This window comes from Amia ocellicauda, chromosome 12, assembly GCF_036373705.1.
Source record: "Amia ocellicauda isolate fAmiCal2 chromosome 12, fAmiCal2.hap1, whole genome shotgun sequence".
Taxonomy (NCBI): domain Eukaryota; kingdom Metazoa; phylum Chordata; class Actinopteri; order Amiiformes; family Amiidae; genus Amia; species Amia ocellicauda.
In genome coordinates, this window is record NC_089861.1 from 26,038,863 (window position 1) to 26,065,848 (window position 26,986).

Consider the following 26,986-nt stretch of genomic DNA (forward strand, 5'->3'; position numbering starts at 1 on the left):
ATCTCAACCCAATAGAGCATCTTTGGGATGTGGTGGAACGGGAGCTTCGTGCCCTGGATGTGCATCCCACAAATCTCCATCAACTGCAAGATGCTATCCTATCAATATGGGCCAACATTTCTAAAGAATGCTTTCAGCACCTTGTTGAATCAATGCCACGTAGAATTAAGGCAGTTCTGAAGGCGAAAGGGGGTCAAACACAGTATTAGTATGGTGTTCCTAATAATCCTTTAGGTGAGTGTATAATACTGTGTACTGTAATATACTGTAGTTTTGTATAAGACAGTGTAGTGTATTAAAATGTAGTGTAGTGTTGTATAACACAGTGTAGTGTAATATGCTGCCGTGTTTTATAATACACTGTAATACACTGTAGTGCACTGACACAGTCAGTCCCTGGAGCCCAAATGTGGCACCTGTGTCATTTTGTCGAGTATTTTATGAAATGCTTGTAATTTAACTTAAACTTTGAATTCCATGTGTTTTGGTATTTGAGAATCTTTGTTTTGTGTTGTTTTTCTGCTATTGAGTTATATAATATTCATATAATTTGTGTAATTTGTATATAATCCACCAATTTGTGTCACTGTGCTGTGGTCAATTCAGTGCAGTGTTGCCACAGTGAGGTTTGGGTTGGACGCTGCTGGACACTGTTCTGACCCTGGCGGCTCTCTGGTTCATTCCCTGACTGCGTGCTGCTGCAGGAGGCAGGGGGCTACTATGACTCAATCCCCACCCCCTCCAAGCCCGATAATACAGAAAACAGAGTCAACGCTGCGTTGACGGTAATGTAATAGAATCTGACACTGACATACACACACACACACACACACACACACTGCCCACTGACAAACGACCACTGACACACTCACAATAACAACAACAACAACAACAATAATACTACTACTACTAATAATAATAATAATAATAAAATGCATTGTATTTTCTCTGCGGACGGCAGATATCCAGTGCCAAGGTGCAGCAACTGGACAGTCCAGCAGTCTTGAGCAACTGGACCGTATTTCAGGTGGGGGGAAGGGGGGATATTCTGACACAGCCAGCATACGTCAGCTCATTCATGGATTCAGGAACAAAAAAGAAAAAGAGCAAAAAGTGGGGATGGGGGTGGGGGGAGGTCTCTTTTACAGTAACCGAGCATCGAGGTGGCAGTGGTGATGGTGGTGGAGGGTTAATATTTAATTAAAAGCTCAGTGATACAATCGAAACCCCCCTCCTATCTCCCTCTCTCCCTCCCTGACTTTCTATCTCTACTGTATTTCAAGTCTTCGGTTATATAATTATTTCCGTCGCTACATGAGCAGCGCTACCCGGTCTTTCTCTCCCTCTCTCCCCCTCTCTGGCTGTCAGAAGTCCTCGCAGTTCAGAGCCGGGGATCGAATCTGACACTCGACTCGTCACGTGTGGCGAGGCGGACTGTGGGCAACAAACAAAAAACAGAAAAATTAAGACAAAAAAATAGAACACTGCCAGCGTTCTGCGGGAATCCGCTTTCTCATTGGCTCCGGATGATGTCACCCGCTGGCAACCCCCCCACCCCCTTCTCATCCAAACACACACACACAGACACACACTTTCTCCATCCCTCTCTCCCTCTCTTCTGTGTCTACATACTCGTAGCCGCGCTGGGGGGAGGACGTTCAGTCGCGGTATAGGGTGGGATGGGAGTTATTCTGCGCCGCTAACTCCGTCGCTGATGCCGGCCTCTGCGCTCCGCCTGGACCCTGGGGTTGTCGGACAGTGTCTTTCCACGCATGGCTGAGGGGCCCGTACACGCGTGCGGGGGGTCTCATGTGCAGGACGGACGTGTGTGCATGCAGCCGCCTCGCTCGGGACGTGTGCCTCTCTAACGCCGGGACCACCACAGCACGCCAAGATGAAGATCTGTCGTGAGAGCCGTTCTTAACGTAAGTCAAGCGTGTTGCTATTGTTTTTCTTTGCATTGTGCAATTATTATTATTATTATTATTATTATTATTATTATTATTATTATTAATGCAATGTATTTATTAACCGGCGTTTGCATTCAGGCCGTAGCCCCTTTGGAATCTTTGCGTGCACATTGCACATTTTGCGCACATACACAAATTCACAGCATCATACACGTATATACATATGTGTGTGTCTAATATATATATATATATATATATATACGTGTTTTACCTTAGGCTGCGATTTGTGTTGTGTGATCCTCATAGAACCCCCCTCCTTCCTGAAATAACTAATACAATCAACAATCAACCCCCCCTGCCCCCCTGCAAAAACACAATCTTGTGTCGGTGAAGGTGTGGAGTACAAGGTTGCATTAATATTTAACTGGGTCTGCAGATGGCGATACCCGCCTCTAACACCCCCCGACTTTACCCACTACTATCATACAACCTCCCCAGCTCCCCCGGCTCCGGAACACATCCGCTGTATTATTGATGAGAACAAACGGCAGCACGCGAGACGAGCCGGTGATCTGATGCTATTGGAGCGGCGGGGCGGGGCTGTGCGGGCTGTGCGGGGCGGTGCGGGGCAGTGCTGTTGGTTGCCGGGCCGGGGCGTGAGAGGACGGGGCTGATCTTACCTCTCAAGCGAAGCATCCTGCGCAAGAGAACACCCGGGGCTTACCCACAGACACACCGTGTACAAATACACTAGCAGACGGACGCTGTTATGTTGAGGATGCTCTGGATTAGGACGACGCGTGCGCTGAGGCATGTGTTTACGCTTACTACAGGGTGATTGTTGAGCAGGCCGGTATTTAAACACAACACACACCCCGTGACACACACGCAGGCATGAGTGTGACATTAATAGGCTACACAGCCCTCAATGCAAAATGAGAGGCAGAGAGAGAGAACAGGTGCACGCTTGTGTGTTTGTGCGTTATTGTGAGTGATTACACTGGGAGATTTGTGTTGTTTAATGTCGTGCGTTTGCAATTATTATTATTATTATTATTGCGGTATGGCGTGTATGTCATATGACACAAAGGCTGTCTGTCATCATCATGCCGAGGGATGCTCGTTACTCTCAGTGCGCTGCGGTCCAATCACCGCACCACTACGTGAACAACATGTCTGTATAAACAGATACCTGTATGTGTGTACAGCACTCTGTATATAGTAGGATGGTATATAGACCGAGAGGGAAATGTAGCTTTGTCCGTCCGTCCGTCCCCCCCCCCCGTCACTGGTTTGTGCTCTTGTCCTGCTCTTGCTGCCGGGGGTCTCCGACACAGCATCGTCCTCGCCACCCGCAGCCAACACTGTCTCCCGGTTTCTCTGCTGCTCTAATGTCTGTATCTGTCTCCCTGCCTGTCCGTCTTTCGGCCTCCCCCTCCGGCCCCTGTCTGTCGCCACACACACTGTCTCAAGTAACCAGGTTATCGCAGTCGCCGCAGTCAGACGGGATGCACACGGTGCTGGTGTCAGACTCTGAGTGCACACACAGCCCTTAACCGCAGTGTATCGGAGAGGCAATTAACCCAACCGGCCCGACATCACCCTTGCAAATGCATCTATAGTTCGGTCGCTTATGTAACGGGAGGCCGGTAATTGCCCGCAGCCCCGAAATAAACGTATTCCGGTTCGGATCGGCTCGACTGCAGCTCAGCTCACAGGCCCAGTTTACTGCTCTGTAACAGACAACTGCGCCTCCTACGGACTGGCACTGCTGGTATACATAGATGTAGTGGAAGAGAACATCATTATAATATGGTAGTAATGATAATAATGATTTAGTTACCGAGATTTTCTTATGGTGTCAGTTTGTCTAGCTGGCGAGTGTGTGTGTGTGGGGGGGGGAGGGCTTTGACGCTGTGCCAACCTATGCCTGGCACTGTGTCAGGCCTGCCACCCGGCCCGCACACGGGCTGCACCGCCATGCAACTGCGCTCCAGTGTGGCCGCGCCGCCCGTGGAAAGAAACGCGAAACAAAGAGAGAGAGAGAGAGAGAGAGAGAAGGGGGGGGGGGCAGGGTTGATTGGTCGTGGTGATATGCCTTTGAAGTCTTCATAAGCACCGTCAATACTGCCAGCCTATTTTTAATATAGCCGCTAAGCGAGTTTATTACTGCATACATCCTGACTCACAGAGACGCTTCAGATCCCTCTCTCTCTCTCTCTCTCTCTCTCTCTCTCACACACACACACACACACACACACACACACCATCTCACATAGACACAGATACAGTTTATGGTAATATGGAAACATGCAATATAATACAGTACAGTAAAGTGGGACAGTCATCATTCTCCTGGTGAAAGATATCAATAGTGGAAAATGCAAATTTAACCAATCTTAAATCTTATTAATAACGATTAATACATTAACAACTATTATGTAATAATGATCAATTACTCTTAGAGATTGTAGTCATATTATTATTGTCATTATTCTTATTCTCACGGAGCTGTACTGGGGTGGTGTTAAGTGGGGCAGGGCTGTGTCTGCATTGCCTGAAGTGGGTCGAGCTGCCCGGGCCCTGCTGCAGGTGGGCTGTGAGACTCACTCGTTTGTGCACTAATTGTAAGTCGCTCTGGATAAGTGCATCTGCTAATAAATAAATCAAAATAATAATAATAATTGTCATGTGCTGAACCTGTGTGTGTTTTGAATCAGGAAGCTTCCATTTCACACAGCTGTGTTGTTATAGGGGCCAGCGTGGCCCTGCTTGGGAGATGCAATATAACTGTATTCACCTGCCACTCTTCTGTCTCTGTCTCTGTCTCTCCCTCTCTCTCCCCCTCTCCCTCTCTCTCTCCCCCTCTCTCAGAAGCCGTTCCCTCCCCAATGCCTCCCCTCCCTCTGGACGAACGCATCGTTGTCCTGCAGAGGCCCAAGTCCCTGTCCCTGCGCCTGGGCTCCCCCCACCCCCCCACACCACCCCCAGAGCTCCCTCGGCACCCAGTGCAGAGAGGGGTGGGGGGCGGAGGAGGAGGAGGAGGAGGCGGAGGAGGGGGGAGGAGTGGGGTTAGCGCCGGGCCAGCATTGGGGCTCGGGGTGGTAGCTAACTGCAACGGGACCACAGCCGGGACGCAGCAGGACGGCGGGGGCGACAGCGGTGGCAGGGGGGGCAACAAACGTACGCACACCATCGACATCAAACTCTCACTGGGGGGAAGCGTGAGGGGCTCCCTGGGGGGCCCGGGTGGGGGAGGAGGCGGGGGAGGAGCGGGCAGTGTTCCGGCGAAGAGCCCGGCACCGAGGGCGAGTGGGAGGAGCAGACACAGGGACAGGAGGGTCTCCGTGCGGCTGGATTTGGGGCAGGCGGAGAAGAGGAGAGAGGGCACGGGGGCTGGGGGGAAGCAGCTGCAGGACGTCAACCAGCACCAGCTGCCAGAGCGGTCGCTCTCGGGGTGCCACCGCAGCCCCAAACCCAGCATCACAGCAACAGGGGGAGGGAGAAGAGGAGGAGGGAGCAGCCGGGACGCAGCCCACACCTCCTACCCCCTGCCCCCCCCCAGCAGCGCCAGCAAGGAAAATGCCAAACCGCACCTGCCCCCACCGCCCTCCCCTTCCCCCCCTCCCCCTGCTCCGGCCCCTCCCCCTAGTCGCCCCCCCTCCCTCCCCGGCCCTCCCCCTCACCCTGTCTTCGCAGACCACCGCTTCTTCTTCAGACATCAGAGTCAGCTGCCCGCCTCTTTCCTCCCGTTTGGCCAGCTGCCCCCCTCCCGCAGCCGGGAGAGGCAGTACGGGAAAGCCCTAGGGGGAGGGGGAGGGGGCAGCAGCCGGAGCAGCTCCTCCCGTGGGTACTCTAGTCCCGAGCACTCCTGCACCCTGGACCTGAGGCACCCGTTGAGCTGTGCGTGCCACCGCAGTTGCTGGAGAATGGTGCGTTGCGGTGCGGGGGGCAGTGGTGGGGGTGGGGGGTGTACAGGCAGCCCTGCGTCTTCTCTGTCCTGCCATGGAGGAGGAGGAGGAGGAGGAGGAAGGGGCAGGGGCATGATGGGATTGAAGACGCTGGGCGGCTGTCTGACTGCCTCCTCCGCCAACACCAACTCCTCCTCCGCCTCCACCTCCTCACAGTGCCGGGTGGGCGGAGGGGGGGGGCTGGGGCTGCTGCGACCCCTGGGGTGTGTGCCCTGCGTGGATGGGGGTGGTGGCGGTGGTGGTGGCTGCGGTGGTGGCGGGGGCAGCTGTAGCAGCGTCCTGGGCAGCCCTTCCTCGTCTTCCTCTCTAAGGAGGCGGTTAGTGGGTGGCTGCCTGCCTTGCGCCCCCCCCATCCTTGGCGGGGGGGGTGGTGGCAGCAGTGACGGCGGTGGGGGCTCCTCCACCCTCAGGGCCCTGCAGAGCTGTGTGGGTGTGTGCCCCCCATCCACCAAGTCCCTCAGCTCTACCTACAGCCTATGCAGCAGCGACCCCATCGTGACCTTCGACCCCCGCTCCAAAGGGCTGGGGGCGTTGGGGCTGGGACGGGGGGGTGCAGTAGCGGCTCTCTCAGCACCCGACGACGACGACTACAGCGTCCGCACGATCTGGCCGGAGGAGCTGTCCCGGAAGATCACGCGCTCCACCACCACGCCCCAGCAGCCCCTGCGCCGAGACAGGGACAGGGACCGGGACATCCACAACCACCTGAACCACGGCCCGCCTGCCCCGGTGGGCCCACTCATTCTGGACTCCCGGAAGCTGATGGACCCGACCAGGAACCATGCGCCTAGGGTGGGGTGCGGCGGTAGCAGCAGGGGGACCGGGACCGGGGGCACACACCTGACAGATGCGGCGGGGCGGCGCCGGCTCCAGCAGGGCAAACGTGCCGTCCTGGACTTCATCTCGGCCTCCTCCACGTCCCCGGCGTCCCCCCCTGCCGACACACTGCCCCGGCTGCGGCCTGGCAACGGATATCCTGGGACGGGCGTCAACATCAAGAGGCCGGGCAGCTGGGACCGGCACCACGCCAGCGCCACAGTGGTGGACAACCCCCCGTCCCCCTTGCCCTCCCCCTCCCCACACCTGCCCCGTCGCTCGCCCTCCCCAGTGACCCCGTCCCCACCCTGCTCGCCTTCGCCCAAGCCCAAACCCCGGGAGCGAGGGAGGACGCCCCCTGCCCAGCCCCTCTCCGCACAGTCTCTCCACCTGGTGCTCAACTCCCTCAATAAACAGCAAGACGAGACCAACGGGAGAGGTAAGACTGGAGGTGCACTCTGGTTGTGCTTGTGCTTAGCAGCTTCCACAGATAGAAAGGGAACAGTCACACACACACACATACTTCCTCTCCCCGTCTGTGTCTCTCCCCCTCTTCCTCACTCCTCCCGTCTGTCCCTCTATCTCACTCATCCTCTCTCTCCCTCCCTCTCTGTCTCAGCCCTCCTTCTCTCTCACTGTGTCTCTCTCTATGTCTCTTTCTCTCTCCCCCTCTCTCCCGTCTTTCATATTATTGAGCTTGCAGCAGGCAGCTATGCAAGCACCAAGGTTAGGGCTCAGTCGATAACGAGGAGGCAATTATAATTAGGGCTGCAGTGGGAAGACGAGAGAGGGAGAGGAGAGATAAAGGGGAAAAAAAGAGGACAGAAGAAGGTAAAAAGCGAGAGGAATGCAAATGAACTGATAAGACACAGCAGTGAAGGGTAATTAATTAATTAATTAATTACTTAAATGCGCGACCGAAGAATTGGGTCGTTAAGTCCGCGTGTCTCATAGAGATTAAATAAAGCCACGGAAAAGCAATTATATTCACTGTAGATGTATTTTTACATCACCGCCTCCCCCCAGGACACAGAGACAGACACAGAGAGAGAAAGAGAGAGACACAGAGACTGAGAACACTGTTAATGTTCAATCACAAAGAGAGGAAGGATGGGAGAAGGGTGTTATGTCATCTGTATTAAGAGGGAGGGATGATATACTGTCTGTATAACAGGGAGGGGGTGAGTCATTTGTATTAATGGGGAGGGAGAGGGGTGGAAGGGATTATATTAGGTGTGTCATTGTATCAATGTTGCCTGTTATTGTATGAATATGTAAATTATGTGGCTTAAATGCTTTGGCAACAATGGATCACTCCCGGCAGGCCAATAACGTGCATTTAAATATGAGAGGGAGGGAGACACATTGAGGATTGAGAGCTGTAGCAGCACGCAAGAGTCTAAATGGATCCCAGGATGTTTTTGCTGAACAGTGGCAAATAACAATCAATCAATTAAATTCTGCTCCAGACAGCAGGAACAAGGCCAAGGTGCCCCAAATTACTGTGTGTTAACCCCCTCCCCCTCTTTCTCTCTCCCTCCCCTCCTGCAGCTCAGGCCTACACCAACAACCACCTCAACGGCAGCGGCAACGGCAGCAGCAAGAACCCCCCCTCCGGTCTCCTCCTCCCCCTCTCCTCTTCCTCCCCGGCCCAAGCCCCGCCCCTGTCCCTCTCCCTGGCCCTCAGCGACGGCTTCCACCACGACGACACCGACGGCGACGACGGGCAGCTGGTGATGACGCCAGACATCGAGAACGCGCCGCTCAGCGCCATCCTGCCCTTCCTGTACCTGGGCAACGAGCGGGACGCCCAGGACCTGGGGCTGCTGCTGGGGCTGGGCGTGGGCTACGTGGTGAATGTCACCACCCACCTGCCCCTGTACCACCAGCACTGCGGCCTGCTGCGCTACAAGAGGCTGCCAGCCACCGACAACAGCCGGCAGAACCTGCGGCAGTACTTCGAGGAGGTGTTTGAGTTCATCGGTGAGAGGGGGAGGGAGAGAGAAGAGGGAGAGGGAGGGGAGTGTTGATCAAACTGCTCTGTGCTGTTTTACAACTGCTCTGTGCTGACCAACTCTCTCTCTCTCTCCCTCCTTTCCCACTGTGCCGTCACTCCCCAGAGGAGGCGCACCAGAGTGGGCAGGGGGTGCTGGTGCACTGCCAGGCGGGCGTGTCTCGCTCTGCCACCGTGGTCATCGCCTACCTGATGAAGCACACGCTGATGACGATGACTGACGCCTACAAGTACGTGAAGGGCCGGCGGCCGGTCATCTCGCCCAACCTCAACTTCATGGGGCAGCTGCTGGAGTTCGAGAGCGACCTGAACTCGGGGGTCAGTCCCCGCATCCTCACTCCCAAGCTGACCGGGGTGGAGACCGAGGTGTGACAGAGACAGAGACAGAGACAGAGACAGAGACAGAGAGAGAGAGAGAGAGAGGAGAATGGAGGAGAGAAGGAGGAGGAAGGGAGAGAGAGAGGGGGGCGTTGTGGAATCAAACCTCCATTTACCAGCATTTCTTACCCTGGACAACCACCTTCCTCCTCTCCTCCCCTCTCCTCTCTTATAAATATGTGCCAACCGTTTGAACCGTTTTTTACGCCGTGAGGACTACGGCCACTTCCTGTTTCCTAGACATCGCTGGGCTGTTTGTGCTTCCGGGTCACGAAGGCAGGAAGGAGAGGGTCGACAACCTGATTGACCTTGGACTCTTTGCCACCTTCTCCCCCCCACCCCATCTGTCTTTCTGCCTATCCAACCCCCCCCAACATCCCACCTACTGGCAAAGCCTCCGAGCTGAAATCCAGAATACCCCAAACCTTGGGGGGGGGTGTATCGATTGACGGGGTTTGCCCACCTGTCTCTTTCCCTGCAATTGAATTTCTACTCTGCCCCCTGGAGGACAGGAGGGATCATGACCACACTGGTGTAAAACTTTTTCATGTTGTTGTGTTTGTTCTGGGAGTCACATGCAATCCAGCCCGACAGCCCTGCTGGAGAGGGGGCGGGTGGGCGAGACTTCCTGGAGTGAGGATGGGTGTGAGCGTTCACACATACTGTTTATTTATTGATTGATTGTGTGCTTGTGTGAGGACTAGGGAGACTGAGGGAGCAAGAGAATGATAGAGAGACAGACAGAGACACAGAGATACACAGATTGAGACATAGACTCACAGAGACACAGAGATACGCACAGAGACACCGACAGAGACACAGTCAGAGACGCAAAGACACAGAGAGATGGACAGAGACACTGACTGAGATACAGAGAGACAGAGGGAGAATCTGGGGTGCAGGAAGAAGATCCAGAATGGAAGAACTCTCAGTCCGGAAATGGAGGACGACTTTGCCGTCCGGATTCACAAAACCAACCAAATGGAAACTGAAGAGACATGGCCAAACAGGGAGACACACAGGGGAGGGACAGGGTGGCACAGGTGCTCGGTGCGCACTCAGGACTACACTGACAGTGTGTGGCTTTTTTTTAATAACAAGAAGAAGAAAAAAAAAAAAAGTGATTAAATTATCATGATGCTTTGTTCGTTTTTGCTCATGGACACGGTGGACGATGCCAAAACACTGTGGAGTCCCTTTTCAGCCTGAGGAGGGAATGTAAACGGGGGGCGGGGTTATCCGTCTGTTTGTTTGTCTGTCTGTCCACCTGCTTGTGTATCTATTTGCTGGTCTAATTCCCCCCTCGTTGACTGATCAATTAATTGTTTTTATGTTGGGTCCTTCTGCCCAGACAGCGCACTGCCAAAACAAAAAACAAACACAATCAATGTGTTAAAAAACAACAACAAAATCAAAGAATTGTCCTCAAAGTCAGTCGATTCCAACACTACTGAAGAGGATGTGTATTTATAAGGGATAAGAGCCCTCTCTCTTCGAAAACAACAATAACCTCCTCAGCTCCCTCGCCCCTGCTCTCTCTCTCCCACCTCTGTCGGCCCTCCTGGCCTCAGCCTCTCAACACTGGATTCCTGCAGCCGGGTTTGAGCTCCTGGTCGAGAGACGATACGAACAGCAGCCCCACAGAGCAGGGGAGCCCCCCGATCAGACCAGCGTGATCAGATTGGATTTGTTGCAGTGCGTCTGTCTGGGAGGACTATGGTTTGTCTTTAAACTCTCAGGATGTGGGATTCGCGTAACAAACGAGGGAGCGAGAGTGAGGTGAGGGGGAGAGATCGACGGAGAGAGAGAGATAGAGACTAATGTCATACTGAGAATCAGAGCTTCCAAATTTCTTTGTAAATCCTGCCTTTTTCCATTGGTCTTCCCTCCTTCTCCCTCTCTCCAGCTCATGTCTTGCAATTGCAATACTATGCATTTTCATTATTTAAAATATATTTTATTTATTTTGAAAAAACAACAACATAACCTATGAAGCTGTATAGTTCATTTTCACTGTGAAATTCAAGTCGATTCTTTGGGTCAGAAAGCTAAAGAGCACTGGCTGACCAGTGGGACAGAAATGGTTTCTGTGAAAAGAAAAAATAATAACGATGAAAAACTTGAACTTTTTATTTTTCTTCCTGGACTTTAAGCAACTGTGCCAATGCCACGACAGCGTCCTTTGGGACTTGCTGCCATCTATTTATTTATGTATTTATTTATTTATTTTAATACTAGTTTTGAGTGGGGACGCATCAGGTGGGACCGTAAATAAGAAAGAAGGGATTATTATTATTATTATTGCTTTAATCATGACCTGAATTGTGTACTTTTTGTGTCGTTTAGTTTGCGATTAGGGTCGCTGTTGGCCGACATCAGAAATACAAATCAGCCAATCCAAACGCAGGATCTGGGTTTTCCGGTTCACAGGTAGCCCAACATGCTTTTTTTCTGCAGTTTTCAGGCAAACTGAAAATCCTGTCCGTTGTTTAAGTGTCCGCTGCAGTTACGCAACTGTGAACGCCACTTAAATAAAATCCACGGGTCGAACCATAGACACATATGACATAACATAGATGCATCTATGGGTCAAACTTACCGAATTGGACAGACGACTTCCAATCCCGACAGCCTCGCACCGGACGTGGGGTGTTGCCATTGGAACAGCCTGTACAGATAATCGACGTCTTCCAAATTCGTCCAGACAACTACTGACATCAATGTGTGTGTTTGTGTAAACATTGCCAAAATCCTGTGACTGATACACTTGTGACATTTACCACACTCTCTGCCTTAGTCTTCCATTGACATTAACACAGAAGCAGCCCAGATTATTATAATTATAATTATTATTAATACTGAAGTTGCGGTCTGTTTTTTTGTGTCACTGGTAGAAATTATCATTGAAGGACCCTCCTCCTCACCCTCCTATCCTTCCCTCAGTTCTCCCACTCTTCCTCTCTCCTCCTCCAGTCCCCAACCCCTCTGCTCCGACTCCCCTCTGCCTAGCACCCCTCCTCTCCTCCCTTCCTCCCTCTCTCTGTGCTGTCAGTCCCTCAGGCTATCCATTCATCCTGTGTCCTGATCAGGGTTCACTGTGAGTGTCACTGTCTGTGCAGCTCAACCCCCCCACTGTAAATGACCCAAGCCTTCGACACAGGGGCACTGCCATACAACTGTGACACAACAACAAGCACACAGAAAGAGCACGCTCAAACACCGCAGCCCCACGCCCTGGGCCACCTAGGCCTGCTGCAGATATGCTGACAGACTTGCATCCCTTTACTTGAGTTTAACGTGACTTCATTTATTATTATTAATTTATGTTTAGATTTATGTTTTGGAGGGATGGGTGGGAACGTGGCAGTTGAATGATACCAAGAACTGTGAGTGTGCGCATACACTATATACATACACAAAGATACCTTCATCTGACCGGCATTTACTACTGCTCGATAATCAGGTACACGTTACAAGCCTATTTATTGATTTGTTTGTTTATTTGTATTAATTAATTAATTTCCCATCAGAGTCCCTCGCAGTTGTGTTTCTCAGCTCAAGTCCCAGTGAAAGTACTGGACGGAGCCGCAAGTGAGACTGGGGTTATTGCTGTGATTCAATAAGAAAAATAAGAGTGAGCATGACACTGTCCTCCCCGAGAGAGGAACACATGCAAAAGAAGACGATGTGAATAGAAGTAATAATTATAATTAGTAAGATGAACGACTGGTGTGCTGATCTGCACTGTGTGTGTCTGGCAGATTTATGTATATTTATTAAAATATTTTTTTTACATTAAACCGTCTCTGTGGTTTTGCGGTGACTGTGGTTCGAGATTCTTACAGATGTGACACACACACACACACACACACACACACACACACATGCACAGAGACGTGCAGAGGCAGAGGCAGGGACACCGCAACACGCACAGACAGACGTGTGTCGCCGCCTTGTGGACATAACTGTCTCAGCAGCGCGCTCGGTTTAAAACACATCCACGAATAAGGTGGGGAAAAAGCTACATGTTTCATTCCGTCCTTATAATCAAATAGCAGTGCATTATAATAGCCATCATTAGAATGAACCCGACCTACTGTCTATTTCAGTCCGTGCAAACGCAATTGTGTGTGAATCGATAGTAACTGTGCGTGAAATCAGCGCAGTTTCAGTTTCAGGCTCCTTCCTGCGGTTCCGGCTGGGAGGAGGGATGGAGACTTTGGGGAGAGAGGGAGAGCAGCGCGTCGGGGGACCAGTCGCTGTTTACCGGCAGTGGAGCGAAAGCAGCAGCAGCAGCACCACCCTGAACAGCAGAGGCCAAAACCACGCAAAAGCAAGAAATAAAAAGAAGGGCGCACGACATCTGTCCGGCTGGAAGAGCAGGAGGAGGCTGCGGCACTGGAAGCGGGTGCAACGCGCAACTCGTAACTCCGCGGCGGCTCAGTCGGGGACAGGTGCCTGTCAGACACACGCCCCTGCTGCACGCATTGTTACTCACAGTGTTGCCTCTGCTGCCCTGCCCGGACCCCGGGGCGAGAGAGAGAGAGAGAGAGAGGGAGAGGGGGATGAGGAGGAGGAGGAGGAGACTGTAGCAGCTGTCGGAAAAATAGTGGCGGCTCTCCGCTGTGAAAAGACGTGAGTAACTATTAATATTATCAGCATCATGACTTATGTTTGTCTGTTTCAGAGATGGGCTTCGGCTCTGTGTGTCGGTTTCATTAATTAGTTAATTACTACACTTCAGTTCGAGGACGGTGGAAGTGCTCTGGCGTTTGAACTGTTGCGAACCGCAAAGTGTAGTGGCTGGGGTGTATACATTGAAAAGCTTGATATTGTTCATTATTGAATATGGGCCAGTCGTTTGTAACGTGAATTACTGTATAAGAGTACAACTACACTTAGGAAAATAGCAGCGTTTTCTTGGAACACGTTTTGTGGGAAAGCCTTGGCAACACTATTTTTGAAATCACATAGCGCATGATTTTGTCTCGTTAGCCAGAGTGTCAGAGTACTGTCCACACTCACACACTCACACACACACACACACACACACACACACACACACACACACACACACACACACACACACACACACACACACACACACACTAGTGCGTGGGAGGGTGAGAAGCAGCTAAATAAAATGTAGAGATATAAAGCAGGGTCTTCAGCCCTGTTCCTGGAGACACAGTGCAGTTCCACTGATGTACAGCCTCAGTCAGAGGAACAGGCAGCAATTCCAAACCAGACCAACCGGACTGGCAGGAGTCGTGTGCTCTATAAACATAGCTGACCCACCCTCAGCAGAGGACAAAAGTGAGCCTCCAATTCAATACACAGCAACAAACTGGACTGCCCTGTAGAGCAAAACTTCCCTCTAACCACAGGCATACACCAGAATGAGAGAGAGAGAGAGAGAGAGAGAGAGAGAGAGACTCTCATACAAAAATCTTTGATTGATCTACTTGATTGAGTCACAGAGAAGAGAATGCCAAACATTTCAGAGGACAATGACACACTGTCACCTGCCAGATCCCAGTGTAGACAGCCCCGAGAGAGGGAGGGAGAAGACGGGGCGGGACGGGACGAGGCAGGGAGGTATTTCATTAAATTGTAAATGTAAAAACTTATGTCAACAAAGCATTTCAACTAGCAACTTGTGACTTGAGAGAGGAGGGTATAGAGATGGAGAAAGAGATAGACCGACAGCAGGAGAAAGGTAAAGGGGGGTTGGAGAGACAATATGGAAAAGAATGTGACACACACAGAGAAATGCAGTTTGTGGAGTTTTTGATCCTATTGTTCAGGTTACATAGTTTCCTAAAGAAACCTGGTGTCAGGCAAATAAAGATGAAATGGAGTTTTGAGGGATGAATATGTATGGAGAGAGACAGACATGCAGACAGCTGAGAAAGACAGAGACACTGTCAAGAGAGACAAACAGACAGAGTAAGAGACACAAAAAGAGTGAGAGACAGTGATTGTGTGTGTTATCGGGCCCTAAACATAGAGTCCACCCTGGCAGAGTCTCTCTTCACTGTCAGATACGAAGCAGAGACGGATCCTGAACGAATACAGGCTCAGTGTCCACAGCCTGGCCAGAGAGACGGGCCCACACAGGCAGAGCTGGCTGCCCAGAGAGGAGCGGCGCTGTGTCACTGCCAGACAGGAGAGGTCGAGACAGAGACTCACTTCCTCTTGCACTTCAGTAAATATGTCCAAAAAAGGGACATACTCTTTAACCCTGCTCTGGTACCATGAAAAAAGTTACGTTGACAGTACCATTGGGGTGGGGTCACCGAGACCCCATGGTACCACAGCAGGGTTAACAAAATACTAAATCTCCATCCAATTTTAGAAAATGGACAAAGCAGAAACTCCTAGGGGAGGGACGCACAGCCCCCTGGTTGCCCAATATGTGGCCCCCATGACTGCGACACTTTGCACACAAGCAGTCTTACATTTTTGTTTTTGTATATATATTTTTATTCATGAACAGAATTATTTTCCATTAAATTTATATTGATCTATTTTCCTCTTTCACTTAAATTGTTTAGTCCTTTACATGCATTTATTTTATAAAGCTTTGTCTGTGAAATATATATGTATTGTGTTATTGCTTTGGTAACTCTGCGAATTGTGAGTCATGACATGACAAAGCCCTTTAAACAGAATCTGACAGAGGAGGAGAGAGAGACCAAGACAAAGAGGAATACCCCACCCCCCCACACAGCTGTGCTAGTCGTTGTGCCGTGCATTTTGACTTGCAAAGTTAATGGGAATGGAGTCACTTAGGTTGTGCAGCTCCACACCCCTGAGGGGGGGGGGTGAGTGTGTCTCTTTGAGTGTGTGTGTGTGCGTGCACGAGATGTGGGGTTTGTGTATCCAGGCTGTTTATAGGAGCAGAGCTACAGAGGCACTAATGAGGAGTCTAGGGAGATGCTGCAGGGACTCCCGAGTACAGCAACCACAGACACATACAGACACACTCGCACGGACACATACAGACACACTCGCACTGACACATACAGACACACTCGCACGGACACATACAGACACACTCACACAGACACATACAGACACACTCACACTGACACATACAGACACACTCACACTGACACATACAGACACACTCACACGGACACATACAGACACACTCGCACTGACACATACAGACACACTCACACAGACACATACAGACACACTCACACAGACGCATACAGACACACTCGCACGGACACATACAGACACACTCGCACTGACACATTCAGACACACTCGCACGGACACATACAGACACACTCGCACGGACACATACAGACACACTCGCACTGACACATACAGACACACTCGCACGGACACATACAGACACACTCGCACGGACACATACAGACACACTCGCACGGACACAGACACACTGACACGGACACACTCACACTGACACAGACACACTCACACTGACACATACAGACACACTCACACTGACACATACAGACACGGACACACACACTGACACATACACACACACATGGACACACACACTGACACATACAGACACTCACTTGTGAGTGATGCTGGTGAGCAGCCCAGTGTCCCTCCATCCTCTATGTGCTGATATTCACCTCTCCCCCCGCTCTCTCTTGCTCCCCCAGGTGAGTGTTGTCTGCATCCCCATGGCGGCCGTGCTGTGTTGCAGGAGGCGCTGGCGGTTGCTGTTGGCCTGCCTGCCCTGCCTGGGGCTGTGCAACCTGCTGCTGTACTGCGTCCTGACCCTCATGGCCGCCCTCACCCCCCGAGTCCCCGCTCCTAACTCGGGGTCGCCCCACTGGTCCAGCACGAGCTCGGCAGCCCAGTTCTGGGACACTGGCCTGGACAGCCGGGCCCTGTGGAACCTCCTGCAGCACCAGCTGGACCGCCGGCACAACCCACTGCTGCGAGGAGGAGAGGGTAGCAACGGGACAGGGGCGACAAGCAATGACTCTCTCCCTTTCCCCTGGGCCTGGGGGGGGATGGGGGGAATGGGGGAAATGGGGGCCCAAGGTGGTTGCGCTGGTAACGTGCGGGTGAGCAGCGCCGTGCCGGACTTCAACACGCTGCCCGCACGGGTGCAGGCCTTCCTGCTGGCCATGCACTGCCGGGACTACCCCCTGCTGGTGGACCAGCCCACGGTCTGCCAGCCAGGTGAGGGGCAGGGGGGCAACTGGTCCACGCTGCTCCTGGCCATCAAGTCTGAGAGCGGGAATTTCGAGCAGCGGCAGGCCATCCGGGAGACGTGGGGCTGGGCGGGGCTGTGGGGGGGGCGTTGGCAGGTGCACACGGTGTTTCTGCTGGGCCGGCAAGACGGAGAGGTGGGGCCGTACCCCGAGCTGGGGCCCCTGCTGCGCCTGGAGGCCAAGCAGCACCGGGACATCCTGCAGTGGGATTTCCACGACACCTTTCTGAACCTCACGCTGAAGGGGCTGCTGTTCCTGCGCTGGCTGCCGGCCGGCTGCCCCCAAGCCCAGTTCGTCTTCCAGGGTGACGACGATGTGTTCCTCAACACGGGGGCGCTGCTGCAGTACCTGGCCAGCTTGGACCCCTCCCCCAGCCTCTTCATAGGCGACGTCATCGAGAACGCCGCCCCGGTGCGCGACCCCACAGAGAAGTACTACGTGCCCGCCAGCCTGTTTGAGGGCGCCTACCCCCCCTACGCTGGTGGCGGGGGGCTGCTGTACTCGGGGGCGCTGGCCTGGCGGCTGAGGCGGGCGGCAGAGCGTGTGGTGCTGTTCCCCATCGACGACGTGTTCCTGGGCATGTGCCTGCAGCGGCTGGGCGTGACCCCAATGACACACCCAGGCTTCCACACCTTTGACCTGCCCGATCTGCAGCTGCGCAGCCAGCCCTGTGCACACCGCAACCTGCTGCTGGTGCACCGGCGCAGCCCTGCAGAGACGCTGGCCCTGTGGAGCGCAGTCAATGACCCCCACCTGCAGTGCTGAACTCCAGTCACCACCCCCCTCCGCACTCTCTCACCTCTAAATACAACTGGGACAGAGGCTTAAAGTGACTTGTTTAATAAAAGATTGTTCCCAGTCAAGGTGGGCATTAAAATGAGGTTCAAAGGACAGATTTAAGTATTCAAATGTCATCATTACCAACCGAGCGAGATTTTACAATACAAATACTTGGTTGAGATGATATATATGCATGACCTGTCCCACTCCTCCTCCTATATACGTGTGAGAGAGTGTGACTGTGTTGCACATCTATAGGAGAGAGAGAGACCGATCTTTTTTGTCTACCATCTCTCCTACTCTGCTCACTGCACCGTTTCCCCAGGAGGGACAGAGTTCAGAGCCTTCTTCACTGTGTCTCACTCTTCACTCCACATATGATTCTTCACTTGATGTTTCATATTTTGTTTACAAATAAAAAATAAAAAAACAAACCCAGTCTAGCCCTGTTCTATTGTGAACACCATCACAGCAGTGAACACCACAGGGCCAAGCCCTCTCCACTCCACTCCTCCTGTCTTTTCACCAGTTGTGTCCCCGGGGGGTGCACCATTCCTGGAGGTGCTGCAATACCAGGCCGATGCGTGGAGTGGGCGGAGCAAGGCCCTATTCCATCTCCCTGCGCCAAAAATCAATTTAATATATGGTCCCCATATAGGGGACGCATCACATATTAAACTAAGATCAACTTTATTTTTATTTTTATTACAAAATATAATGCAACAAACCTATACAAAGAACAAATGCTTAAATTAACAAAAGGACACATAGAAGGATATAATCAACAAGAGATTTACAACAAAGTCAACAATCCAATACACAAGAACCACATACGCAGATGCAGAAACAAAGGCAAATCCAAAATTCAAATCAAACACGCAATAATACAGCAAACACAACCTAAGAGGACTCGTACAGCAAATCAGACATGCACGTAAACAAAAACACCAGAACAGCATACAAGCAACAATGCAAGTCATAATGAGTAGAGAAATATAGGCACAAGGAGAAACAAAGCCATCAACCAGGCTCACAGTAGAACAGCAGCCAACACTCCCCATTCCTTTGTCACCCACTCCCGTCCAAGAAGCTGCAGCTGAATGCGTAGCAATAACCGCACCCTGCTCCGCAACTGAAAGAAAGCTCCAGGATGAGTCTCCACCCATACCTGCCTCCCATAGCACTGATTTGGCAAAACTCAAAAACGCCCAAAGGCCTGCACTCTCCTGAAGAGGAATGCAGCTGCAGGCACACCCCATACAAAAGCCTGTACAAGGATAAGTGAGAACCAGTCACAAACCGGGACAAGTTCTCTACCAAGGCCAAATAGGAAGCTGCAAACTGACATTCCCAAAAGACATGTGGCACCGTCTCCTCAAGCCCACAGCCAAGGGCACATAGCACTTGCAGAGCAGCCATGCCGAAAAAGGACCTCACGTTCTGGCAAGCGTCACAGTGCACAACACCATTGCATGTCTTTAACTGCACTGGGCACCCTGCCCCCATTTAGAAAGCCCCAATTCACCCATACTGGAAGCGCTATAGGATATTTAGCAAGGCCACATAAAGGCCACGATGGTCCAACAATGAATCTCTGCCCGTCAGCACCTGATGCCAGCAAAGAAAATTAGCCACTGTAGCATAACTGGGGGGCAGCACGGCCCCCCCGAGGCCATATGTCGGAATGAAAAGGCCAGAAAAAAAACACAAAAAGTAAAAGCACTTATGAGACATCTGAGAAACAAAGCTTCTGCTAAGAAATTCAATGTACAGCACCTCAAGTTTCAACGGGATGTGTGGAACTCCAAGCACCCCTTCCTCCACCAGCTTATACATCAACTGTCTAGCCACGAGCTCATAGGCCAGCCCACAGGAAATGAAAGACAATTCGCGTAAGCAGGGGTTTTAGCCTATCCAGTATGGGGAAAACCTGTGCAAGGTGCAACAACAAAGGAAGTAACACCATCTTCACCACCAGGACTCGCAGAGAGTGTGAGAGGCGCTGTTGCATCCACAGTTCCAACTGCGAACGAACCAAAGTCAACCTGGCCTGCCAATTCAACATGGCACTATTCGCCCGGTAGAAACGAACCCCCAAGACCTTCATGCCATCGTGACAAACACTGAAAGCTATCGCCTCCTTGTCCATTTCCATCCAACAGCCAACATACATGACCGAGGACTTGAACAGAGTCACTTGTGAGCCTGTCCCTGCACTAAATAAGTCAATAAGCTTGAGAACCTGCTCCAGAGACCTGCGTGAGGTAACATAAAGAGTAGTGTCGTCAGCATATTGCTGAAGGTGAAGTTGCGTCCCTGCGCTACCCGGAAGACTGACCCCAACTACCGCTGTTAGAGCCATTTTTGTATATTAAAGTAAATCCATAATAGTTATTCATTATGCTGTGATTAACTGGGAATGTTGTTTTTATGCAATCAGTATGTTTTCGCCCCCTTGCTACCTTACAATGAACTGCAGTCAGCAAACAGGATGTAACAGAGGAAGTGAGCCAGGCCAAGATAGTAAAGAAAAAGAAAAAAGGAAAGAGGAGAGTTCAAGTACTTGTTGATCTCGTTCACTCGCACACTCGCCCTCATACAATTGTAATATTAACAGTGTCCTCTAATTCCGTTTGTTATTTTGATAGGAAATGGTTAGATAAAATAATTAATAAAGGAAAATATAATCCGTCTTTTGTATTCAACGTGAGTGTGAGTCGGAATCCTTCTCCTTGGTTTGGACTGTGGCTACTACTTTGAAATTAAAAAACAAAGCCATTACAACCGCCCTATCCTCTCAAACTAAAGAAGCAAAAGACTCGATGAAAAGCACATACAACAATGGGGAGAGAGGACAGCCTTGCCACACTCCTCCCTCCTGAAGCACAGCTAGGCTAAAAATCTGAACTGAACTGAACACCTCAGTTTATAACACCTGAAGCCAATACAGAAAGCAGGGACCCACTTCATTTGTTTCAAGGCCTTGAAAAGGAAGCCATGATGCACTCGATCAAAAGCTTTTTCTTGATCTATGCTTACCAGGCCCAGTGGAACTCCCCTATCCTCAAGAAAACTGTCCCGATCCAATTCAAACTCTCTGTACTGCTCCTGAAAATCCACCCTGGCAAGGATTCAGACGTTCAGCTCCCACTTGGGCCTACAGGTGAAACCACCACATCAAAACTAACCAACAATAAATCATGGTCAGAAGCCCAAAGAGGCTGTGTTTGGCAGACCTGGCCTTGCAGTGATGCTGGTAAAAATGCATAATCTAAGTGCATAACCACACCAGCAGAGTTGCGCCAAGTTGGACCCAGCCCATCCCCAAGCACGGACCGAAAAGCATCTACTAGGTTGTACATCTGCAACACTCGAGAAAAGTCATGAACACCACAGTCTCTATCTGTTAGAGCATCTAAGGAGACATTAAAATCCCCTCCCAGCACCACCACTCTATGAGTGGATAGACAATCTGGCAAGACCTAGGTCTCTAGCCTGGCACTCTTACTGGTTGGCCTATAAACATTAATACAACTATAGCGAGCCAACCCTAACATGGCATCCACATACATGACCCTCCCTGACAACACCGAAACACAATCATCCACCCTCCAAGTATGCCCCTTAAACAAAACTCCAACCCCATCTGAATGTACATTTCCCACTGACCATCCAGAGAAACCCATACCCCACTCCCCCTTAAATGAGGCCATGTCAGAGGCTGATCTCAGGTGAATCTCTTGTAGAAAACAAATGTCAAAGAAGACTGTTTCAGAGACAAAAAAAAACACTAGACCATTTAACATTGTCTCGTAGGCCCCATACATTGGCAGTGGCAATCGTTAAAGACATACCACAGAAAAACCAACACAAAAGAAACACCCAAACAATTTGTACAGTCTGCAGCCCTGCCATTTGAACCAGGATCCGTCATAGGGTCCCCATCATTTAACTGACCCAACTGCTCATTGCTTGCAACAAGCATGCCCACAACATATTGGTACTGTAGCATTGCACCGTTTTCTATTAAAAGAGGTGCTGTAGGGGAAAGCTCCCCCTCCATGGTGGAGACAGTCTCTGGCACCACCAGCACCGCATGAGAGGCTGTGGAAGAAGGACCTTCTTCAGCTGATGAATCCCAGTCCGTTAAAAGCGCATATCTACCAGAAAACTATCACCGGCACAGGTAATGAGACACGAGGCCTCTTCCTCTCACCCTTACCCTGAAGCCAACCGGCGTGGGACCACCGGGGAATAGCCGCCACCCGAGCCCTCCACCGAAGTATGGGGGCTTGCAGGGGCATCCCCCGGCTCTGCGTCAGCATCTCATGACATACTGCTAGCACTCCTGTGCAAGGCGTCCCCCAAGCGTGGAGCTGGTAAGAAAAGAAAAAACAACACATCCTGCTCCGTCACAAAAGGATTAAAAACATTTGCATACACAAATTCCACCAATACGCCTTGCAAAGATGGATGGTCAACTAACGCTTTGTAACGTTCATAAAAGGCATGGCAAACCCCTTCCGCAACAAAAGGTAAGTCAAAAATTCCTTTAGAAAAGTCTTGTTAGTTTTCGGATATTTTTTGTATACATCAAAAAGAGCCGTAGCACATCCTGTAACAGAAACCACAAATCAAACTTCTTAATTCAACATAATCCTTCAAAACTAACCGGATCGTGTTCTTCAACCACACCCTGTTAACGCTGTTAACAACTGTACAGCAACATTGTTAGCTTCAGTTTGCAAGCATAAATGATATCGCAAGCATTCCGGTCATAGAAGAAGAATGATTTTAGCTTTTTCAAACATGGACAAATCCAACGTGGATGCTACAGATAAGTTATTGAATCTAGCCTAATTGCAGAAGATCTAAACATGCACAATATATGACAACAAATTTTAACATAATAATCAGACTAGTCATATCCAAAGCCCCCCTCATATCAGAGGGCAAGGGATTGCATCGGGGCCCCTTTCACACTTCATATCGTCAAGCCGAATGAACATCTTAATAATGGCATGAATCACCGCCCACACAAGAGAGACCAACAGACAGCGGGTCTGCAGTGAGGAGGATCTGCTAGACTACGGAAGCCCACCAAGACCAAAAGGGCGAGGTTGCAGTCAGAGTACAGTGCAGAGTCAGGGCTCTCTGCTCACCCAGCTGTGGGACCGAGTTCAGACCCGAGTCTCCCTCCTCACTCCACAGCAACATCACTGCTCATTTTTTTAAATTGAAAAATTAGAATTTATGGATACATTTTTATTCTTTTTCCTGTTCAAAAAAAAATTCTGTATATTCTGCAATTTCTATTTTTTCAATGTTTTCACTTCAACTGAAATAAGGAAAAGCGGAACAGTGGCTGAAGTGTGAAGCTCTGTCTGACAAATAATATGCTCAGAAAGGCTGCTGACCGGCTGCTAATGTGACACAACTTTATTAAACATGCAATTGCTTTACTTAATAGTTGATAACATTAAATAATACTAATACAGTCCTTATATTATTGCGAGGAGAATATTTTCTTTTGTACTGTATTGAAATTATGTGCATGTGCAAGCAGACAGCCTGCTCCATATTGAGTAACTCTGGTACATCACGACAGGTGTTCCCCCAGTTCTCTGCCATTATTCTGATTAATTCCTCATAATCAGCAGCAACAAAACAGGAAGTAAAATCCACTGCTTACACACACGCAACGTTTAACACTAGGACTGCTGCAGATACTGTGAGACACTATTTTGACTCCCATACAACAATTGAAGGCAATTAATCCAAGGAAGTCGTAGATACACCGATCAGCCATAACCCTGTCAGTGGGTGGGATATATTGGGCAGCAAGTGAACATTTTGTCCTCAAATTTGATGTGTTAGAAGCAGGAAAAATGGGCAGCGTAAGAATCTGAGCGACTTTGACAAGGGCCACATTGTGATGGCTAGACGACTGGGTCAGAGCATCTCCAAAACCGCAGCTCTTGTGGGGTGTTCCCAGTCTGCAGTGGTCAGAACCTATCAAAAGTGGTCCAAGGAAGGAAAAGTGGTGAACCGGCGACAGGGTCATGGGCGGCCAAGGCTCATTGATGCCCGTGGGGAGCGAAGGCTGGCCCGTGTGGTCCGATCCAACAGACGAGCTACTGTAGCTCAAATTGCTGAAAAAGTTAATGCTGGTTCTGATAGAAAGGTGTCGCAGTTTGTTGCGTATGGGGCTGCGTAGCCGCAGACCAGTCAGGGTGCCCATGCTGACCCCTGTCCACTGCCGAAAGCGCCTACAATGGACACGTGAGCATCAGAACTGGACCACAGAGCAATGGAAGAAGGTGGCCTGGTCTGATGAATCACGAGTTCAAGGTATTGACTTGACCTCCAAATTCCCCAGATCTCAATCCAATCGAGCATTTGTGGGATGTGCTGGACAAACAAGTCCGATCCATGGAGGCCCCACCTCGCAACTTACAGGACTTAAAGGATCTGCTGCTGACGTCTTGGTGCCAGATACCACAGCACACCTTCAGAGGTCTAGTGGAGTCCATGCCTCGTCGGGTCAGGGCTGTTTTGGCACCTACACAATATTAGGCAGGTGGTCATAATGTTATGGCTGGTGCTGGTTCTTCTGCTACTACAGCTGCTTCCAGGGAGACGTCTCTCTCAGGGACATCTAACACTGCTTGAATGGAACCTTTTCTATTCTCATCTCTTGCCTTAAAAATGGTTTGCATAATGTGTGGTACAAACTATAAGAACAATTAAATCAATGTAATTGCAACTGAAGTGTTTTACAAAGTTCCAATTTACTTTATTACTAAAGCTTGTATTTGGTCTTGTTGTACTATTTCCATTTTAACTGTCACCCTAAACAATAATCACCTGCTACCTGTCTGAACATCACTGGTGCTGCTACTACTGATACTACAGCTGGTTTCAAGGGAGACCCAACCCAGACTCTGGGTTTAAACATAAATACATTGAATATGCTTTGTCATTAAAACCCACTGTAGTCTGTGAAGGATATTAATAATTTTGTAGGCAACTGTGCCTGTAGTTAGTATGGAAAATGGTAAATAATACTATTTAATTGATTTTAATTTATACTTAGCTTGTTTACATATTTACTCCCCGGGTATCTACTCTCTCATTGGCTGCAGCTCATCGCCGATCTCTACAGCACTCACACTACAAGATTAGGTGCTGATAATTTCAAACACACTTGAAAATACTGGGGTGTCTGGGACAGCTCAAAGACTGGGTCAGACGTGCCTCTGAGCTGCTCACACTTAATGAATGTCATTGTCGGGAGTGAGCACCGATCTGGTGTTTTTGTCGCAGACCAGAAAAATGTCTGCAACAGGCAAATCAGAGCAAAAATCATGTAGTGTGCACCTAGCATAAGAGGGTGTAGTAACACAGTATATAACTCTGAAATGTACATTATTTGTCAGTTTTTGGTAACCTAAACTTTTTTTTAAACCTCTGGTAGTTTACTGCTTACCTTTGTACCATTTCAGGTTATTCACTGGACTTGAACTGCTTAAATTTCAATACAAAATGAAATATGGCGGTGCTCTAAAAATTTTGACCAGTAGTGTATATTACTGAATGTGCCCACTTTAGAGATTAATAGCAGAGAGGGAAGCCTACTATCTGAATCCATTTGTCGCAAACAAAGGGGAAATATCGAGTGTGCAATACAGCAGATTCACCAAGATCGCCAATGCGCTAATTACATGTGCATATTTTGGTTTGACATAACTGGGATATTCTACCATTGTAATTGTTGAAATTTACAGTAATAGTGAAGGGATTTCGAATTATGAATAGTTAAATAAGACTCCCTAATTCATTCAATCAGCTTGTGTGTCTGGACTTATTTTTCTGTTCCAACTTTGGTGCGACATAAATGCATATTGCGACCATCATTTGGAATTAAAATGAACAATACAGGTTCTGAGGGTTGTCTGCCGTAAGTCTTCATTCTCATTTTCCAGACAATTCAAGTGTTTTTTGGGTGCAATAGCTTGATCATGATTTTCAGTGTGTGATAGCTTGACTGTGGTGGGGAGGTGACCAAGTGGTGGATAAACCAGAGTGGACCTATAATTATAAAATACATTTAAACAATGGCAGCTTCAAACTTTTCAGTACATTTTCTTTACATTTACAGCTAAGCTAATTATTGACTGTGCACTTCTTGGGGTTTGTTTTATACTGTTATATTAGAATAAGCATTTTACATTACAAAACAAAACATGCTTAAAATTGTTAAAAGCCAATTCTAAAATAATTTCTAAAACTTTAAAATCTTAAGGTGATTAGCAACCAAAATACAAAGTGAGTTCAAAACAAAATGCATTGAAGCAATCAAAACAATGAAATGTGTTTAATTGGCAAATTGCCACAAAAACAAATACAACAGTCTAATACACTGAAATTAACAGGAAATGCATCAGATAAAAACAAAACATCAAAAAAAAGAAATAGAAAATCTGATGCATTGAAAAGGAATAAGAATAGTCAATGTATTAGACAAAACCACCAAATCAACCAAAACAGAGAAACAAGTGCATTTTAACAACAATTAACTTAATTAATAACAAAATTGTTTTTAAAAACAATCATTTATCAATAAGAGAATAAAAGCACTTGGAGTATCCATCCCCAGAGGTGGGATCCCATCATGGGATTCTTCCAGGCCCCCCTGGTGTTCTCCCCCAAGGCTTCCTCCTTGCCCCTCTAGTGGATCTCCAGATTGACATGATCTCTCACTAGTACCATGCCCCTCCGTGCAATGACATTCGGGTCTAGCTCCTGCTTGTTAAGCAAACAGATGTTCCGTCCCTCCCACAGGGCCTGCTTCACTGCGCAGACGACATGCCACAAGCACCTCAGGGTTGATGTTGTTAAGTAC

At 49.6% G+C, this 26,986-nt stretch overlaps 2 protein-coding genes and 1 pseudogene across 2 annotated transcripts; 2 read left to right on the plus strand and 1 right to left on the minus strand.

Annotated features, from left to right (window-relative positions):
- The first annotated feature begins 4,790 nt into the window (after positions 1-4,790).
- LOC136764033 (uncharacterized) lies at positions 4,791-12,874 on the plus strand. The gene is made up of 3 exons (XM_066717866.1): positions 4,791-7,136; positions 8,249-8,680; positions 8,818-12,874. Exons 1-3 carry the CDS (start codon positions 4,802-4,804, stop codon positions 9,081-9,083), a joined length of 3,033 nt encoding a protein of 1,010 aa, XP_066573963.1. The 5' UTR covers positions 4,791-4,801; the 3' UTR covers positions 9,084-12,874.
- A 319-nt stretch (positions 12,875-13,193) lies between these two features.
- Positions 13,194-18,555, plus strand: LOC136764747 (N-acetyllactosaminide beta-1,3-N-acetylglucosaminyltransferase 2). The gene is made up of 2 exons (XM_066719056.1): positions 13,194-13,724; positions 16,741-18,555. The coding sequence occupies exon 2, from the start codon at positions 16,762-16,764 to the stop codon at positions 18,064-18,066; it is 1,305 nt and encodes a 434-aa protein (XP_066575153.1). The 5' UTR covers positions 13,194-13,724; positions 16,741-16,761; the 3' UTR covers positions 18,067-18,555.
- Positions 18,556-18,620: 65 nt separating this feature from the next.
- LOC136765318 (uncharacterized) lies at positions 18,621-18,797 on the minus strand (annotated as a pseudogene).
- Positions 18,798-26,986: the final 8,189 nt, after the last annotated feature.

Excerpts from the sequence above, each read along its gene's own strand:
- LOC136764033 (XM_066717866.1), top strand. The coding sequence starts at position 4,802 with ATGCCTCCCCTCCCTCTGGACGAACGCATCGTTGTCCTGCAGAGGCCC. Across the intron at positions 7,137-8,248 it reads AGACGAGACCAACGGGAGAG|CTCAGGCCTACACCAACAAC; the intron begins GTAAGACTGGAG and ends CCCCTCCTGCAG. Across the intron at positions 8,681-8,817 it reads GGAGGTGTTTGAGTTCATCG|AGGAGGCGCACCAGAGTGGG; the intron begins GTGAGAGGGGGA and ends GTCACTCCCCAG.
- LOC136764747 (XM_066719056.1), top strand. The coding sequence starts at position 16,762 with ATGGCGGCCGTGCTGTGTTGCAGGAGGCGCTGGCGGTTGCTGTTGGCC.